The 19,540-nt window shown below is 45.9% G+C and overlaps 1 protein-coding gene across 2 annotated transcripts in view; it reads right to left on the minus strand.

The window, feature by feature from the left end:
- The window catches only part of cpne5a (copine Va), a 53,691-nt gene extending 39,346 nt beyond the window's left edge, over positions 1-14,345 (minus strand). The window contains exons 1-3 of one of the 2 annotated variants that reach the window (XM_057041087.1): positions 13,436-14,345; positions 3,819-3,859; positions 3,042-3,088 (exon numbers count right to left, since the gene is read on the minus strand). In XM_057041087.1, the coding sequence (XP_056897067.1) occupies positions 3,042-3,088; positions 3,819-3,859; positions 13,436-13,545 (198 nt within the window). In that variant the 5' untranslated portion in view covers positions 13,546-14,345. The remainder of the gene's footprint in view (positions 1-3,041; positions 3,089-3,818; positions 3,860-13,435) is intronic. The other variant, XM_057041086.1, reaches the window with a different exon arrangement.
- Positions 14,346-19,540: the final 5,195 nt, after the last annotated feature.

The raw sequence follows: 19,540 nt of genomic DNA on the forward strand, positions 1-19,540 counted from the left end.
GCCGTGGTCAGTGCTTCCTGGTGGTGTGTGCCGTGGTCAGTGCTTCCTGGTGGTGTGTGCCGTGGTCAGTGCTTCCTGGTGGTGTGTGCCGTGGTCAGTGCTTCCTGGTGGTGTGTGCCGTGGTCAGTGTTTCCTGGTGGTGTGTGCCGTGGTCAGTGCTTCCTGGTGGTGTGTTCCGTGGTCAGTGCTTCCTGGTGGTGTGTTCCGTGGTCAGTGCTTCCGGGTGATGTGTGCCGTGGTCAGTGCTTCCTGGTGTGTGTGCCGTGGTCAGTGCTTCCTGGTGGTGTGTGCCGTGGTCAGTGCTCCTGGTGGTGTGTGCTGTGGTCAGTGCTCCCTGGTGGTGTGTGCCGTGGTCAGTGCTCCCTGGTGATGTGTTCTGTGGTCAGTGCTTCCTGGTGGTGTGTGCCGTGGTCAGTGCTTCCTGGTGGTGTGTGCCGTGGTCAGTGCTCCCTGGTGGTGTGTGCCGTGGTCAGTGCTTCCTGGTGGTGTGTGCCGTGGTCAGTGCTTCTGGTGGTGTGTGCCGTGGTCAGTGCTTCCGGGTGATGTGTGCCGTGGTCAGTGCTGCTGTCTCGCTATTTTTTTTTACATGTTCTAAATCTGAGTGGAAGGTTAAATGTGCAGAACTCTTGACTGTGGACAGCTCTGGTGAAGAGCAACATTCCACCGGAGACAGAAGTGTGCCCGGGACTATAAAAGTTTCATTTCTCTGTGACACCATCTCTCGTCACGCTTCCTTCCTTCCAGGTGAAGGGTCCTTCTAATTCATCTGCAGATGTGACCAACTCCATGTCAGTCTTCGCTGACAGGGTTGAGGGGGGAGCCTGTGAGCCGCCACAGCTGCCAGCTTCCTTTCTCAACTGATGGGCTCCATTGGTACTTTGGATATCCTGAACTGGTTGACTGAGTCCTCGTTTTGACTCTTTTGTGTATAAAGTTACGAGTTGAATCTGTCTCGTCTTTGCACACGTTGCAGGTCTGTTAGCTCCCACATTAGGTCACTAATGGGAATTGTGACATCACAACACGCGCTCCACAATAAATCCAAGATATGAACTAAAGCGTGTAAACCAGGGTTTTCAAATTGTTACATTTCTGAGGTGTGTGTAAACACATCAGATCCAATTGCTACAATTGTCTGATTACTCCCAGTGATCAGATTTTCATGGCAACGTAAAAGGACTCAGTGAGAGAAACATGAATGTCTTCAGTAGGACTGCAGGCAAAGCTGCAACTGCAGATCTTGAAAAACTAAAGTCTTTTAACTGTTTGTCCCTTTGTCTTTGGTTTAGTTTGGTTCTTTTGAAAAGCAGCGATTCCATTCACCCTACGCTGTTAGAGAACACGAGATAAATGTTGCTGACATTCATTCTTCGGCACATTTTTTCCCCAAAAGGCTTTGCAGAGCTCCAAATCTTTAAAGTCATAAAATACCGCTAAGCTGCAGATATCTGGTTTAATAGATTCAACTACGGTTGGTGACAAAAACAGAATAAACGATAAATCCATCCTCGCGGAGTGAAAACACAATTTATCAGCCAGCGTTTATTTCCTTCCCACTGTTGACTGAGAAGCAGCCGGAGGAGGACATTTGTCCCACGGAAGAGTAATTGGATTATAGGGAGTTGGTGGCAGTTGTGAAAAGTGCTCCAACCAGCTGTATCAACTCTGCGAGGAACAAAAGTGCGTGACATGGCGGTGGGGGGGAGATGAGGGCTTAGCTTTATCAATACAGCACAGCTTCAGTCGGCTGCTGACTAAAACGCCTGTCATGTGCGCTGGAAACGCCAGTCTGCCTCTGTTCTCAGGCTGCGCCCACATTTTGTAATCTGGAGGTGGAGCCGTGCGAGCGGAGACGACAGGTGTAGGAGGCTTCTCCTGCTGGTCCCATCACCTCTGCAGCAGCAGCACCAGTCAGATCCATCAGCGTTCTCAACCGGCACTTTGTTATTTACAGCTGCGCTATGGCTGATATTTCATCGACCACGGTGAGCTAATTACTCCTCCATCCGCGTGTCAGCTGACATTGAGACGCTCGACTCAGTCGAACTGGTCGTCTGGCCAACTTTCCCTGATCTACCTTCAGGCCAATCCTGTCGCTTTGTGCTTCAAGTTAAGTATCAGTTCTGGATGAGAACCACAATGTAAAGACAAGGTGTAATAAATATCCCAGATGGGAGAGGAACGCCTTTGTTCACACAAGAACATATTCATGCTTCTCTCTTTGTGTGTGTGACGCAATGAAATGAATCATGTCAAATTTGTTTCTGCGGTAAACATGGCGCCTGGTTTCATTATAAAGCTAGAATGTCTCTGCAGTCAAGATGGATTTTATAGAGGTCTGTGTCTGACTCCAGCTCTGTCTTGAAGAGGAAAGTGTTTTCATACAGGCAGCGTGGGCTGCCCTTCACAACAGGACTGTCTGAGTGTAAATACTGACCCACACTGCACCACCATCCGCTGCAGATGTTTGGCTGTAAATCCAGAGCTTTAACCAAGATATTGCAGCTGCCAATTAGACATTACAGCTGTCTGATGAACTCGTGGTTAGATGTGGCTTCATTGATTAGGGCCTCAGATAGAGGTGACTGATTGGAGTTGAGGGAGAAGATGTCAATACCAATGAAAGAATTCATTATTAATCTGAGTTTTTCTTACAGAGAGCTGGTCAGTTTTCATGTAGCTGTATTGTTATTCCAGTTTTACCCCTATTTTCCAGTTTCTTTGTGGTAAATTGCCACTTGTTTTTGGAAAAAAATGAAGAATTGTCACTTCGGTCACAGTGCAATTCTCAAACTTTAAATTCTATTCTCATGATTGTTATTCCTGCCAGCAGTCCTGTTGACAGTCCTCTATTACTCCTAGATGGACTCTCTGACCTGGAATTTTCTACTTCCTGGTCAAATGAAGGCCTGGTGTTAGCCAGGCCGATGTTTAACGACAGAAGTCATTGTTTGCAGTTGATCGATTTCACATGATTGTGACATCCTCAGCATTTGATTGAAGTGCGTTGTGGTGACAGAAAGACGGAGACGATCTCTTACCTCCCTCCACTGTTTGCACTCCACACCCTGCGTGTACAGCACAACCACTGAGGAGAGAGAAGGCGGAGACAGGGAGCCGTCAACAATCCCAACAACACAAGCTGCTCCTTTAAATTGCTTTTGTTTTCTCCTTTCATAGCTGACATTCATCATTCATTGTCCCGCATAACAACATACAACAACATAATGAAGTGGCCTGCTCGATGAAATGAGATCTGCTATCCACGTAGAGAGCGTGAAGCAGCCCTGCCGTCCAAACACAATGTTGCAACTGTAAAAGTCTCCTGTCTGATTGCTCAGCTTCCAGTGAAGCAGATAACTGCGAAGAGGACCGACCCAAACGGCCGTAGGCCTGCAACACTGGCGAATTTTGGGGGGAAAAGGGCGGATGTGGTATTTTCTTAACAGCATATTTACACAAAGGGCATGAACCCCCTCGCTATCATGTTAAATGTCTCTTCGGTTCTCTATCCTCAGAGGGAAAGAGGAATAAAATGGCTATTTCGCAGGAGTTTCAACAAAGGCTCGATTTGTATTCAAAGCCGCGTTCACACACTCTGCATGCATTAAGATTAAGCTACCTTCTGTGGCTTTTAGCGGACAAAGGTTGTAACACCGCCCCAGCTATTGAAGGAACAATTTGAAACAGCAGAGTGAAGTTAAATAATGTAAGGCTCAGCATAAAGGAGAGAATACGCACAACAGAAACAAAAAGAAAGTCAGAAGACGAAGGTGAGCGTGGAGCATTCCATTAGCACCGACAGACAGGCAACTTACATGGGTCAGATTTGGAGAAGGTGTCTCTGTCCAGGAGATTCCTGCGGGAGAAGAGAAGAAACATGGGAGAAAAACACTGTTATTCAGGTTTCTGTCTTTGTTCTGATCAAAGGCTCTTCTCCAGCATGGAGCCTCTTTATGCTAAATTTTCAAGCTATTATTTCATTTTGTATCCTTCACAAGAATCTCTCTGTTTAACCAGCACCTGCATTTTATTTAGTTTTGCCTCCCTCAGAGCTCCCCAGCAAAACATGATTTTAGTTTGCAACTGCGGGAAACACCTGTAGCCATGGCGACAGCGACATCTTTTGTTCAGAAGGAATTTGCCCTCATAGTGAAAAGCAGCTCTTCAACATAGCACCAAAAAGCTCCAACTGAACTTTGCGGAGCTGGAAGCAACAGTGTGCCCATCACCACGTGGACGACACACAGAGACGTCCTAAAGAGGGACATTTTTTTAGAGGTGTGGTGCAACTACAAGTCGAGAACTAAAATAGTCGATGTTTTAATGATGTTTTTAATCGTCCTGCTACACTCAAATAATAAAGAGGCACTAGAACCCCGAACAATCTCCTCTTTCTTTGTGATTGTGATTAATCACCCAAGTGTTTGCTGCTGCAGCCTTCTGCTTCAGTTTTATTTATTATTGGGCCTTGAATTCATGACTGGACTTCGCCTCGTTTGCATTGGCAAAAACAACAGACAATATTTTAATGAGGTTAAAAACAGCAGCACTGGCATCCAGGCAGCATACATAATTGAGAAAAATTATACATAAATTACTCTTTGTGTTAGAGTTTCTATCACACATGCAGTCCTGCTCAGCTAACAGTTAAACCGAACCGAAGTAATTAATTTTATTTAGGTTGGCTTACTCAAATAGATTCATGCTAAATGTGCTTGAGTCAACGGTGCGTTTCACACCTCTCTGATGCTCCGACCATCAAACCGCTCCCCTCCTTGGATTCAGCGGTCAGGCTCCGTCAGACCGTTTCTGTATTAGCTTGAAACGCAATCAAAGAAAACAGGTTCCCCGTTTGATGTCAAGATACCTGCAACAGCATTTCCACAAAGCCAAATCTGCCAGAGACAAAGATAAAGCCCGTCTCACTGAGGAGGCGCTTTTCCCTCTAGTTTTCCCGACTTTGATCATCGCCCAGCATCTTCAAACACAGCCAGGCGAACGGGCGGGTTCATTGACTCGTTCAGAATTGAAAAAAATAAAACCTGATCAGCAGGAACATGAATCAGTCATTCCGAGTTTTGAGCCTCTGCCAGGCAGAAGTTCCTGTTTATTACAGAAAAATTCTGATACTTCCCCTGACTTTTGCATCGTGTCTGGTCACTTCTATTATATCGCTCTCATTTTATGCCTTCAACTGTGATGTCATTGTGAACTTCTTTTTGTTGCACTCACTACATGTTCACTCTTCACAACTTATTGTGCGTGATTCTCGAGACCTGAAACAGGCTTCCAGAATGAGCAGATGACCTTTAAGTGCAGGCACGATGGCACTAAAGCTGAGTGGAGACTTACCCTCTGCAGGAGAACACTCTTTGTAAGCAGCTTATTACGACAGAGGTGTGTGTGTGGGGATGGGGGGGTGGGGGGAGCGAGTGCTGTCCTAGTGATTGGAGCAAGAACTTGCAGTAGCTGCTAGCTTATTTATATGTGCATTAAGTCGGTCACGCTATAGCTAATTATATATATATAGGGAAAACTGTTTTTTTTTATGTCTGTAGGTTACATACTCTTTAAAGAAAGATGATCTATTATTTGGGAATTGCGTGCCAATGTTAGCAGGTATGGATATCACACCTGATACCAGATTAAGAACATTCCAATTGTAAAATGGCACTAGAGTATCAATCGTAAGGTGGCCTGATCTGTGATCTGTATTTGCTCATCCCTTTAGCTCACCAGATGCCCATAATTCTGACATTTTCTGTCATTCCCCTCAGCCTTCCTGTCCGCTGCTTTACAGGATCCAATAAGCCTTTATTCCCTAAACAAAATATAACTTCGTCATCAATCTCCTCATTCGATGCACCAGATGAGGCGCCTTTTCCCGGTCGACCTCAAAGATCTCATTAACATGTCAGTGTGATGCCAAAAACCTGCAGATATTAAAAATCTAAAAATTTGTAGCGCTGGATTGTTGGCAGCATTGATATAATCCGTGCGCTAGCATCCTACTCCCTTTAGGCGACAGCTGCATTCCAATGAATATAGATGAGCTTTTCGGACCAAATCCAAGCAGCGGGACGTCATTTATACAGGCGTAATGCTGCATCCCTGACGAAATCTATCAGAGGGATACATGGTGAAATAATACGCAGTTTCGTCGGGTATTAGCCCCGGGCTGACCTGACTACAGTTGGAACATTGTCGGCGTAATTATCATTGGAGATAACAAAGCCATCCGTGACTAACTGCCTCTTTGTATCCACCTGTTAGTGCTTAGCATCCATTACCCTCCAACAATTAGCTCGTCCATCACATCGTCCATCGTTCAGGGCAGCAGAGGAAACGCGGGAAGGAAAAAGGTTGCGGGTTTTGGGCCCTTAATGTGTTCGTCCACAAGATGCTTCAGTTATTGATCTGCAGCAGTGATCCATCGGAGACAAGCGCATGTGGTGTGTGGGGGGGGGGGGGCTGATCTCAGATAATCTGTGTGAAATAACTGCCTCTCCCAAAATTCTAACCCTCCACTCTTTCAATCACTGAGGGATCAAATGATCATCTTTCTTTAAGACGGATGTTTCTTTAAGCTGGAGGGGACGCTGGCACATAAACTAGGACTCATTTCTTGAGTGATCATTTATCGTAAAAGTATAAATGAAGATCTTTAATATCTGCTCTAATTTCACCACCCTCATTAAAAAGTCTCAGTCTGCAGGATTTAATGTAGGAAAACTGTGTCTATGTTATTTATCAGGAATTAGCAGAGGAATCTGGAATATTAGCACCATTATCTCCATCTGGAATCCTGGAATCAAGTCTCAACCCCTCCGTCGCCCTAAACACAGTGAAAAGGGTGAAGGTTTGACCTCTAAAACACGTCTGGCAGCTGAACTCTAATTTAAAAAGAATATATTAGGAGCAGATGCTCGCTCTTGGTCAGACCCCCGGAGAAATTTTAGCAGCTTCTTGCTTCGTGAGGCTGGTTGTTAATGCCCTCCCTTAATTTTCCTCTGCTTTCTCCGAGTGGTGAGGATCATAATTACCCCCCTGGAGAAAATACCTCATGATTTGGTGAAAAGTATATTTAAGTGGGGTTATCTTATTTTATGTTTTTATTTTTTGATAGATGATATTTTCTTTTAAAAAAGAGAGAGAATGAAATCACATACACGACCGTCACCTCCGGGTGGACCAGTGAGGCTCTCACAGACCAGATCCAGGATCTGAGTCAGTGCGACAGACAGGGAGAGCAACTTTAAACTGAAGCTCAGGGGAGCCTATCGACGCCACGGCTGCCCGGGCTTCTTTGTTTGGCTCCACACACAATCACCCGCATCTCTGTTGCCGAGTTCAGTCAACTTTCCATCACCAGCCGCCGCCGCAAAGGCGCCGGCAGGAACCAGGCAAAAATGAAAGTCAACCCTCAGAATAGGTTACAGTTGGGAAAACTATCTATATTACACCAGGGACCATGCAAAATTGCAGGGAAGAGAGCCTGAAGGATAATGTTGGCTCATTTTCTCTCCTGCCCTCCGACCCTCTGCTTTTTAACTGGAGAGAGAACCTGAGAGGCAGTTCCTCTCCACGCACACACCACAGGGTCAGCGCGGGGTCTTTTTTTTATCCTCACACACATTTAAGCAGCTTCATTGAAGCGTACACGGGAGGGATGTGCTGCCGGCCAAGGTTTTCTTTCAGGTCACATCCTGGTTTCTTTGACAGAAAAGAGTAAAGAAAATGTATTACAGGCAGAAATGCTGGTGACTGGAGATGGGTTCAAACAAATTCACATGCTGATCATTTGTGTGTGTGGTTTTTTTTTAAAACACACACACACACACATGCAGAGTAAGTGTGCAGTGTGACAAACAGCATGACTGACAGTAGAACCACCATTCCTGCGGACTGGATCTGGGATCTTTATTCAAAGTGACCCTGGTCGTGTCTCCTCCGACCATCACCGGGTCCCTGCAGCGGCCAGAGAGGAAAATCTGCTCTACTTTTTTTTTTCAAGTGTTCCCCGCTGAACACACGGTTTTATCTGCTGATTAGCAGCAGACCCATCTGCTGACCTTCACAACTGCTGACTTCTCCTCCATCTTAATTATTCAGGTTCTGTTGGACCTGGGAACCTTTCCGGTCCCCAGGTGAACATTACCTGCAGCAGAGGGCTCCCTGGACGGCCATCTCTGACCAAATCTCCGTCATAAAACCCCTCCTTTGGCTTTCATCAGGGATGAGAACACGCATGTTCTTTCTCCCCCACACAGCCTGTGTGACAAAGACGCAACCGGGGAATAAAATCTCTGTTAATAACTTGCCGGTACACTGGAAGGTGTTTTTGTTCAGAGTGGAGGGGGGATGGATTCTAGACAGCAGTTCCAGCAGAGCTTCACACAAAGTCAGCGGAGAACTCCCGACTCCGCTCTCGGTTCCATTTGAAAAAAAAAGCCCAAGATCTCCGGAGCGGCAGTGGGCACGGAGCAAGAAAACAAATGGGGCACATTGGAGCGTTTCTGAGCTCAGACGTACTGTAGAAATGAAAATAAGTGATCATTAAACGGGGACATTAAAACAGAAACGCAGCCAAGTGTGGAGCAGAGGAAGCGGAGGTCAATCTCAGCAGTGATGGTGATAATAAAGCATGAAAAACCCTCGCAGACGGTAACACTAATTGGTATAAGGGGAGGGGGGGGCAACACATATAGACTGGGAACACAGGAGTGAAGTGGCCTAATTGATGGTTGAGCTTCTATAGGCGAGGGCCCCACACAGCAGGTAGGTGGAGGCAAACATCTATTCAGCCTGAAACTGCACCCCTGGAGAGGGATTTATTTTTAAATACACACAGACCATTTCAATAATACTTTTATTATTTCTTTTTCTATCGTTATCGTTATTGGATCCAGTCAAACAGACAGTTTGGGGAAAATCCTAATCTAATTTTGTCAATTGTTGGGGGTATTTGTCAATTAGTCATGACAAATAAGTTAAAAAATATCTATATTTGCTGTTGGGGAGACTTTAGCCTGACGTGCAAGGCTTGTGTGTTGCTTGTGTGTTTTACCGAGCTGGAGCTCCACACTCACCGTGTTTTGGTAAAATTAAAACTCCTTTCACTCCTTTTGCCTCCATCCCCCTCTTGCGAACAGCTATGGTTGCACATGAATTCATTTTGTTTTGAATGAATGCATTAATTATAAATAAAGGATTATCCCTCATTAACGTGTTCAATTTGACAACCGTACAAAACCGATCATCCGGAAATGTTACCTCCCAGTGTTTCCAAATGAAGAAGACGGAGTAAAGGGAACTCTTTTTGAAAGTTGACCTCCATTTTGCTAATTTTCCCACAGCCTGTTTGCGCTCAGTTTTGCAGACAGAATGTAAAAGAGTGCGTAACCTGACGAGCAGGAGCCATGAGCTGATGCAACATCAAACGTCCACCCAGCCATATGTCCCTCTGCTCGCATCTGATAGCAGCTTTGACATTTCCCAATCACGCTGTGATGTTGGGTTAAATATCCTTCGGCGCAGAAATCCACTAACACCCTCTCCTGACCCTTGAGCTTCTCTGAAAATAGCGGCACAGACGGCTTCGATACTCTCGAGCCAAGCCGCGGCGCCTTTATTTCGTATGGTGACTTTTCCTCTCACTGCAATTAACACTTTGGGGTCACGTTCCAGGGTGTTCTACACCACTGGCACTGGGTCCTCCCCAGCTGTTCCGAAACCCAGATGAGAATATATCAATTTTACTGACACGACGACAAGCCGAGTGACCGGGATCAAAACTCATTTTCACCGTGTCAGGGGTTCATGCATAATTATCCGATTCATCGGCCTGTGAGCCTCCCCAAAAATTGGAGGCAAAAATAAATAAATAAATAAAAATCCTCCTGTTGGTGCTGTGGGGTCTCTTCATTCTCCAAAACAGATGCGACACATCATTCACAGGCGCGGAGCATCCTCCGAGATAGAGACCGCCAGCCTCCCCCAGGTCATGGTTAACCCAGAAGATGGACTGAAAACAACTGTGTGGTAAAAGCACAGCAAATTGAAATTCGTCCTTTACTTAGAGGAGCCCTTTATTAATATTTAATGCGCTTGCACAATGCAAAGGATTTTAAATGAAAGCGTTTCTCTACCGGCGCTGGAGAGACGGGTGAAAGTAAAAAGAGCTGTGATACAGTGGGTGAGCAACATCTACACATGCTGTTGTCATACACAATGGGAAGCTGCACAGTGTGAATCCCAAACGACCGTGGCTGACAGGCCGAACAACAGTTCCACGTGTACTAATCATCCCGTCGATTTCAGCTGGCTCCATCTCCGTTCCACTGATTGCCTCTGGAAGGCTTCAGCTCTGGAGGCTGGCTGTGGGTTTCCATATTGACCCCGAGGGACAGTGTTACACCAGCTCTGAGCCCCATGGATCCTCTCAATGAGAGGTCATAGTCATGGGATCATGTGACCTCTTGGCATATTCCATTGGTTAATCAATCCCTGTGGAGCGGCGGGGCCCGGTTGGGATAAACCCCCCTCCCTCCCGGCTGATGAAACGCATTGATTGGACGTAGGGCTGTACTCTTACCGGTCGGTCACGGCCAACGAAGGCTGCTACAGGCTGCAAAGAGGAGCTGAGAAGAGGCGGGATGGGAGATGCAACATGGAGGGAGAGGGGCTGTTAAATCCCATCGCTGATGCATCAGGTGGGAGGTGGAGCGCAGCAGAGGAGAGCGTCCCTTTGTCAGGCGATTCCTCTTTTAATAGATAAACCTGCGCTGCTTTTTAATGGTGGCAGGGCACCAGTAAAAACCCACGACATTCTCTCTGTAGAGTAGCAGGAACATTTACTTGGTATCCTTGTGGTTTTGTTTGATAAGTGTGCACACCAGACAGTGTAGCCAAGGTCCAGATTTGGGCTTTCCGTCAGGTCCTTGTTAGGTTCTCTCTGATGTAGAGAGCAATGAGCTGTCAAAAACCAATCTTTCAAGAGCGGGAAACTCTTTCCCCCCTCGCTCCCCTGATAAGGAGTATAAACCTCTGTCGGGGTTGTCAGTCTTATCATTTGTGCCGCTCCATTCGGGTCACATGCTGCACGTGGATCTCTGCTGAGATGAACCGCGGAGAAACAGAGGGAACGTTCCGTAATTGAAGACCCGTCAGCTTTCACAGTTTTCCCAACATTCGTTACCGAAAGCGTTCTTCACAGCGGGAAGGGCCTCCCGGTTCCCCCAAAGTCATTGTGCACCGAGGCCGTCTGGTGCGAGGAGATATTAAAGTCGAGGCTTTTGCATTCCGGCGGGATTCAGATGTTCTGCTGGTCATAATTAAAGAATGATGTAGCAAAGTGCGCAGACAGCTCATTAAGAATTCATGAGCGCTGCTTAAATATTAACCCATGAACAAACTCATTACTGTCACGGATAGATCCGGCAGAGGAGCCCGGGGACCGCTGACCTTAACCCACTGAACTAAATTTTTGGGCATGCATGGAGGGAAATAGAATGTGGCCACTTGAGTTTGAGAACCATCTCACTCCAGATGGGGAGTGCGGCCCTTAAAAGCTGGCCAACCAGCACCAAATCAGAGCCAAAGATGGAGAACGGAGCACCTGCACGGCAAAGAGCAGCTCTCTCTACGTGGCTTTGTCTGCTCCGTCCTTTCAGGCCGCAATATTGGCAGAAGCTTATAAGAATGCCGGTAGAGCCGCAAGCCCCAATTCAATTCCACGTGCACTGCAACCTCAGAGCGCTCAGGCTTACTAAATCAATTACACAGTTTGAGGAGCCGGTGTCTCTTCCTCACATAACACCATTGTTTCTTTTCCGCTTCCGCCGAGCGGTGGGGGGGGGGGGCATCCGCAGGCTGGCCGGTAAGCAGGAGGAATGGCTCTGCACCCTCTCGGCCGCACGCTGCTCCATCTTTGGCGGGGGGGGGATCCTTGGAGGTCGGCCGTGAGCTATTGGAGCAATCTCCACCAATAACAGCAACAAGCACCGACCCTGAAGTCTTTGTCAGCAGACGATGCATCAGGGTCCGGTAAAAGCAGGAGCGATTCCTGCTTTCAAACCCTGTCCTGGAGCAAGTGTTTGCTCCGACAGACTTTAATGACAGACAAGGGATTTTAGATCGGCAGAGCCCGGGGGCATCTGCACAGATCCCAGCTTTTTGCTTGAAGCAGGGGGGGAGAGAGTGTTTTTATACCAAGTGAGAAATAACACGAGCCCAGCTGCTGCTCATAAAACATGAAATACACACAGCAAACGCACACATCCTAAAGTCGACGCTCCTGCAAACACAGCCTCGACCCGTTAAATCAACATAAGGTCCTGCAGTGGAGCCGTATTTAACACACATTATCTTCTTTAACCCCCACCCCACCCCCCACTCTTTCCATTCATCACCGTTAACATTACATATTTGCTGTACATTATGAATTTACAATAATAAATGTGTTTCTTTGTCCTTTGCATGGCAAAATAAAACAGCTCCAAGTAAGAAAATTGCTTTCTCCCACATTAAATGATGGAGTGTGTACGTTTGAGATGTCAGCAGAGAAGTGGAAAAAAAAGAAATTCTCCTTTACGGTCCTTTATGGAATCTCCACGGGATGCGTTTCAAAGACGTTGCTCGGGGGAACACATTATTTATATGTATATAATAACGATTCTGGAGCTGCAGAGAGCCGAACACCGGCCCAATGACACAAAGCCCCAGAGACCCCGCAACATAAATTAACGAGTATTTCCGCGAGAAATGTTAATTTCAAAGGCTCTGCCGAACCGTATGGAGCCACTATAGCTGCTGTACGTGAATGCAGCAGCACGCGGCGGCTCTACCTGCGATCAGCGATGCCCCACCCAACAACCGAGGTGCGGGCAGGAAGGAATGAATGCCCCCACCATTACGTTTGGAGACTTTAATGCTGCCTGGGGGGGAGCGAAGCGCATGCACGCCAACAAACTCTAGTCGATGCACGGCGTGGCACGCGACTTGGCGCGCGTAAAACTCAAACGCCCTTTAACGCGCGAGACACATAGTAACGTCAATGCGCGAAATTTTTGTCCAAACATAAGAATAAAGTTCCAAGTTGAACACGAGTGGTCTATAAATGCTCTTTGGCGAGATTTATGATTAAATAGTCGAGTTAAAATGCGGCTATAAAGGCGGTCAATCATCGGCAGCGCGCATTTCACCGACGTTTTCCACCCATGTAACCATTTTAAAGTCTATTTTGTAATCATTTTATTGATTTATTTTAAAAGATAAAATTCTGTTACTATGCTTCACCACTGAAGTTAAAACAAAAGTAGCAACTTAACTCACTGGTCTGTTTTCCAAAAGCGAAAACGCATCCAAAACGCTCCGAAGTCTCCCCCCTTCCAAAGAAATAAGCCCAGACCGATTCTAGCCGACGCGAACCCACCTGCAAGACACCGTGATCTCCACTCTGGTGGCAGGGATGCTCCCGCTGATGGGATCGAAGTCGCGGACGGTCGTCGTGGCCTCCACCTTGTCCATATCGTCCCCCTCCATGCGTGCAGGAGACCCAGGCAAGCTCTCCGAGCTGCGTGAGTCCCTGTAAACCCGGAGAGTCGACGGCGGCGGGGAGACGGAGCGCGGCAGTCGAGCGAGCCGATAGGGTCCAGGCACACCACCTAAGTGCTGTCCATTGGACGGGAAACAGCATGGGAAGTTTAATGGAGGGCTGCGGTGGTGGTGGCGACGGTCTTGGCTAGAGTGGAATCACATGCCAGGACGCATCAGCGCCAACTGCGCCGTTTTCCAGGCAAAGACTGCGCTCTTTTGCCAGAGCAGAAAAGTAAAAGCTGTGAACTCCACCCCTCCTGTCGGCATTCTCATACACCCGAGCGATGACTGACACTCATTGCAGACTCACGCTATTGATCCACGGCTGCACCCGATCGTTAGATTTGTTCCAAATTGGTGTTAAGAGCCCGTTGAAGAGAATGAATGAGCTCCGAGGGGGGGGAATATTGGATTATATTTCTTTACATCCTCATCAAAGCTGGAGAAGTATCTTGACAGCCAGTTTCTTCCCCCAGTTAAAATGAAACATCGTCCTGTGTTCAGGACGACGCAGCAGGGCGGATTTCTGTCTGATGCTGCCTCAAATTATCGACACACTGTAAATTTGGAAAAAAAAGAACCTGTCATATTCCAAGGAGGGAAGTGCTTGTTTATGTTCACACTATTCATTTCCATCCGATGCAGCGGCTCTGGTGAGTAATTGGAAGGCTGCCTGCTGTTCTTTCAGCAACTGGACAGCTCCTCAAACTTCTGCTCCACTTCCAAGCCTCGTTCGTCTCGCCAGTAAAACGCGTCGTTTGTGTCTCCCGCATCCTGTAACATCCCCTGGATATTTATCTCTGAGGCGAAGAGCCTCGGGAGAACCTCATTTCTGCTGCCATCATCAGCCTGATTGAAAGGTGGCGCAATGCAGCCTGATGAACTTTGAGAAATAATATGTCTCCTTTGTCTGTCCAGACAAACCAGAGTCCCTCCCAAATGAACAAACTAAATCTTTAAAACTGATCCCCAAACAAGCACTGTTGTACTGAGGAGTTGACACGCCCATCAAAATCCGATCACTGGAATTTGTGGTTTACATATTCCAGTCCAATTATCAGATTACCTTCAGTGTACAAACGTACAGAACGTCATAAGACTCTCGGGGTGAAGAGCCAGAACTGAGGCTGCATGTTTGTTGTCTTTTTCTTTTGTCTGTCACACAGACGTGTGAGACCGAAGCTACATGAATGAACCCATTGAGGCAGGCAACACAGGACATAATAGAACATTTCTAACCTTAAACACTTTAACAGTAATTGTATAGCAGCCAAACACTTGTGTCTTTCTGATTCTCCGTCTCTGTTATTCTCCTCCAGTAAATATGTCACAATGCTCTGAACAGCCTAAAACAAGCAAACGCTGCTCAGAGGTTTGTGTACGGAGGATCCCAGAACGCTCTGCACACAGGCCGCCTGAGCCGCAGCAACTAATCACACACAACGTACGCTGCTACACTTTTGAGAATTTCTGCCCAAACTAGACAGAACTGGATATCAGGCGGCTCAGCTCTTGCAAACTGATACAAGCTGTAAGGCTCAGTTCAGCTGTAATGGAAGATCAAAGCCAGAAACAGACAATCCACCATCAGATCCGAATATTCCGAAGCAATTAGAGAAGGAATTATATCATTTGAAGTGGCATCTGTGTTGTTGTTTGTGTGGTTGTTGTCACTGGTTTTGTCTCTTGTGTTGCATCCCGACCCAGACCAGTTTTAATGCTCTCTTGCAAGTGTTCAGAAAAACAGAATTTCAACAGGAAAATATTTCACATTTTAACTGCTTAAAAATATCCATCCTCCAGGAACAAATATATCAAGATGTTGGCATTAAATTACAAATGAATATACTACTTTGGGTCATTTTGAGCCCCACTTATGCCACAGCATCGTCTGCATACACGCTAATCACACTCCTGTTACCCAACTGTTGTGCAATTTACTCCAATAACAACAAAACAGGCAATCAGCACCGAATAAATAGACTTAACGGCATCATTAATGCTCCTGTTAACAGCAGATTTCAGCCACATGTATCAGCGGAATTATATTAATACACTCCAAACGCTTCTGGAGATCATTTACAGTAACAAATGATTTAATTTTGCCTCATAATACAACGACTACATGAGCAAACAAGCCTGTTTCCCCCCTGATGTTGGCGATATTGACACACTCGTTGGCTGAACTGTACTCAGCGGGAGTTGTACAATATCTTTTTTATATCTGAGGCTTATAACAAGAATGATCAATCCCAGCTCAAGGTTTTAGTAGCCTGTGGTTGGATGCGTTTAAATCACACCAGCCTGCGAAACCTCTTTGCCTCTTTAGAAGCACCAGAGTTCCAGCGTCTAATCTATAATTCTAATATCCAGGGAAGAGCTAACATCTGACCTTCATAGTAACGTAAATCTATGCTCAGCTTTGCTTTTATACCTGGAAGAGTGAGACATTCACCCTGATTGGGTGAGATGAGCTGTTTCATATAGAACGCTGCCACAGCACAGCGCCGCCGGTAGCCACGGTCAGGCGGTAATTGCGCCCCTCTGTTGGTTGGTTGATTTTGAGATCTTTTTATTGCCTTTTCCTCCTCCACCTGCTGCGATGCCTGCGAGCTTTCCCACCTGCAGACGCCCCTCTTCCTATATCTGTGGCAGCACTGTAATTATGCCTGCTCAAACCTTCTCCACAGGAGGTGTGTGCACGCGTGTGTGTAGCAGCTAGGGAGGGAGGGAGGGCAGGTGATGGGGTTTAAACTCCTGATCCAACACTGATGTTCTGTTGATGTATACAGACCTTTAGTAGTCACATGACCAATCACGACATCAGTATTTGGAGATGTATTTCATTTTTAAAGAATGACGTTTAATGTGCCCCCCGGAGTGATAAAATAACAAAACAGAAATGCTACAAACATCAGACAAACAAGGTCACCGGCTTTAGGAAACACACGGGAAAGCAGAGCTGCTTTGGTCTGAAACATGACCTTTAAAGTATTAACAGAAGTGATTGTGTGAAAATGAAAAAGATTGTAATGTTACGGTTGATAGTCAATTTACCAGCATATCTTTCCCAGGGTGCTGATGCTTGGAAACAATATGCTGGGATTTTTCTTTATTATTTCATTCTGTTAACAAGAGACTGCTGACCTAATCTTTTTTTTAAGGGTTTGTCTTCTTCGTCTGGAACAGTGTGAATGTTGTCGTTTATAAAAGGGTTCTTTTAGCTGCCGTATGTGCAGGTCAGCTGGTGCAGTGGGTGGTCTCATCCTAGCCAAGGTACGAATGAACCTTATTTAACATACAGATACTGAATCTGCTCCTGTTTGAGGCATTTTGCATTCGCATCGTCTATTTGAAATTCAGCTACTTTTATGAGCTGTTAAGACCAAACTGAAGCTAAAGCGTGCGTCATCCATTTTCAGCCGCAGGGTGAAATTATTCCATCTGTGAAAGAACACACAATAAACACACCATGTTTGGTGTGTATGCTTTGAATAACAGCTGCAGAAAAGTTGCATTTCTCTTGGCTTTGTTTTCGTCTCAGTATTGCAGAGAACATGCTTTTCAAGGGCAGCGTGTCATCTGCACCTACAGTTGCCACATTCCAAGCACCCACACTAGCACACACACAAAGGATGAGTTTCATTAGAGCAGCTGCCTTCTCTCCCAGAAAGATTCCCAGAGAGTGTGTTACCCAGGTACAGTTAACTAATTAAACCTACAAATTTTCAGCCTCTTGGCCTCAACAAGGAGGAAAAATGCTGCTGCATAACAGGGAACCGATACTGTAAAATCAGTGTTAGGGCTTAAAAAAGTGCCCTGCATAAATGGTTTATATCATTGTTTCTTAGTTTAGTTATTTAATAGTAGTTTACCTAGTTTACCATTAACTTAGTTAGCCAGCCGTGGCCTGTACTGCAGCCCACCAGCAGGGTCACTGGGCTCTAGCTCAAATATTCTATATTTAAAATGTTGAATGTAATTTAATGTGTGTGTGTGTGTGTGTGTGTGTGTGTGTGTGTGTGTGTGTGTGTGTGTGTGTAGTACATATATAATGTGTTTTTTTTTGTTCTGCGGACTGACATAAAAACTAATAATAAATATAATGAAACGTCTGCCAAACGACTCCATGACGCATCATCTTCCATATTCAGGATCGAGCAGGGATTACTTTGGTGTTTTTATTGCAACGAGCCATCTGTGTTAAAGTGTTAACGTACCAGCAACAACCTGCATGAGGAGTTTAACAAAGGTACAGTAATCACCGACTATCCTGAGAACACAGAGGTCGTTTACTGCCATAATGGGTTTTTGAGCTTCATGAGCAGAAACTCAACAGCAAAAATAATCTCGGGGACGAGAACAACATGGTAATTTCAAAAACACCAGGCAGTTACACATTTGAGATGACTAATGGGGAAATTCTAACTCTGTGGACAACCGTGTTGTTGTCGTATTATCCTTAAGGGACCGTCTGCAAAGTACAATATCAAAAATATAAGCAAAAAAAGAAAGAAATCCATAATTTTTACAATTGATAGTGTCATAAGAAATATTTTAGCTCAATAATCCAACAGCATTTTAGGTTCAAACCTCAACCATCCCTGCTCTTTATACCATAGCTGTGATTTAAGTGTGCTCTTACGTCCTTCATATTTTATAATCTTGATAGAAAGAGAAAATTTTTCTGTTATAAATCTGAGAAACAGGGAATACTGTGGGCGATGTGGGAAGTAAATTTGGCTCCAATTTGCTGAAGTGAGGGCAGTATATTGAATATTTTATGATTTCTCTCTCTAGGTAGAAGTAATTCAGCTGCCTTAAAGGACCGCTTCTTTCGATAAGTGTTCAGTTTAAAAGGGTTTTCTTCTGAACTGCAGATGTGGGAGGTTATATTCTGCTGCTCCTCGGGACACCCTGACATGACATTTTCAAGTCCTGTTATTGACACTTAAATGTAACAGCTCAAGAAAACAAAAATTTATCTTTCAGTCAGACAAGAATCATCTGCAAAAACTCCCGGCTCAGGATTTTAGCACTTCACAGGCCCTGCAGCAGCTATCCCACTGGACCAATTAAACCATAAAGAATAAAAAAAAGTTTACTGGAGAAACACAGTAATGTGAAACTATACAGTAAAAGATGCTGAATGCTTCGACACCATCTCATTCCAGGTTCCAGACGATCTTCTTAGCCTTCCAATCCCTTCTGTGGGGTAATGTCCAAATCCTAATTGGTGGATCAGCGTGAGGGAAAAGGAATAAATGAGCGATCGACCTCAGACGAGAAGCTTTGCAGGCGCTGTTTCATTTCTCCATCCGGCCACCGTGAGCTCCCATCAGATGGACAGAGCTTCATCAAGCATGCAGGGAGGAAGAATCCCAGCTCATTTATCTTCAACGCTGCGGTGAAACGGTGACGTGTGACCGCAGGGGGCACCCTGGGCCGCGGCTCCTTCACACGGCGGCGTGCACCTTCCCAGTTGTGTGTTAGCAGTTATACCACACATCCATCTGTTACCACGGTTTAAAAGCAGCATAAGTGATTCCAGGAGCCTCTTTTCCAGGCTGAAACACTGGAGCGTGGCGGTTTTCACATGTTACGGCGGCGCTCCGCTGCCTCTGTCACCGGGGGGGGGGGGGGGGGGACTTCATCGTGCGGAGAAAAAGACACTCAGTGTGCCCTTAGCTGGAGAACATTCTCACAAGATGGAAAATTCTGACCAAATCTTTTGTATTCTGCATAAATCTGCCACAAATATTCCTTCTTGATGCGGAATCTGAAAAAAACAACCGAGCTTGTTTCAGTAAAAGATGATAACCAGGGGTGTTTTTCTCTCATATAGTTTGATGGATCAGTCGGTTAGGCGTCTGTGACAGGACTCAGCTGCGTGCTGAGGTCGCTGCGGCAGCCATTTATTTCCTGCTTCTCTTCACGGCAA

The sequence above is a fragment of the Takifugu flavidus genome, chromosome 8 (assembly GCF_003711565.1).
Source record: "Takifugu flavidus isolate HTHZ2018 chromosome 8, ASM371156v2, whole genome shotgun sequence".
NCBI lineage: Eukaryota > Metazoa > Chordata > Actinopteri > Tetraodontiformes > Tetraodontidae > Takifugu > Takifugu flavidus.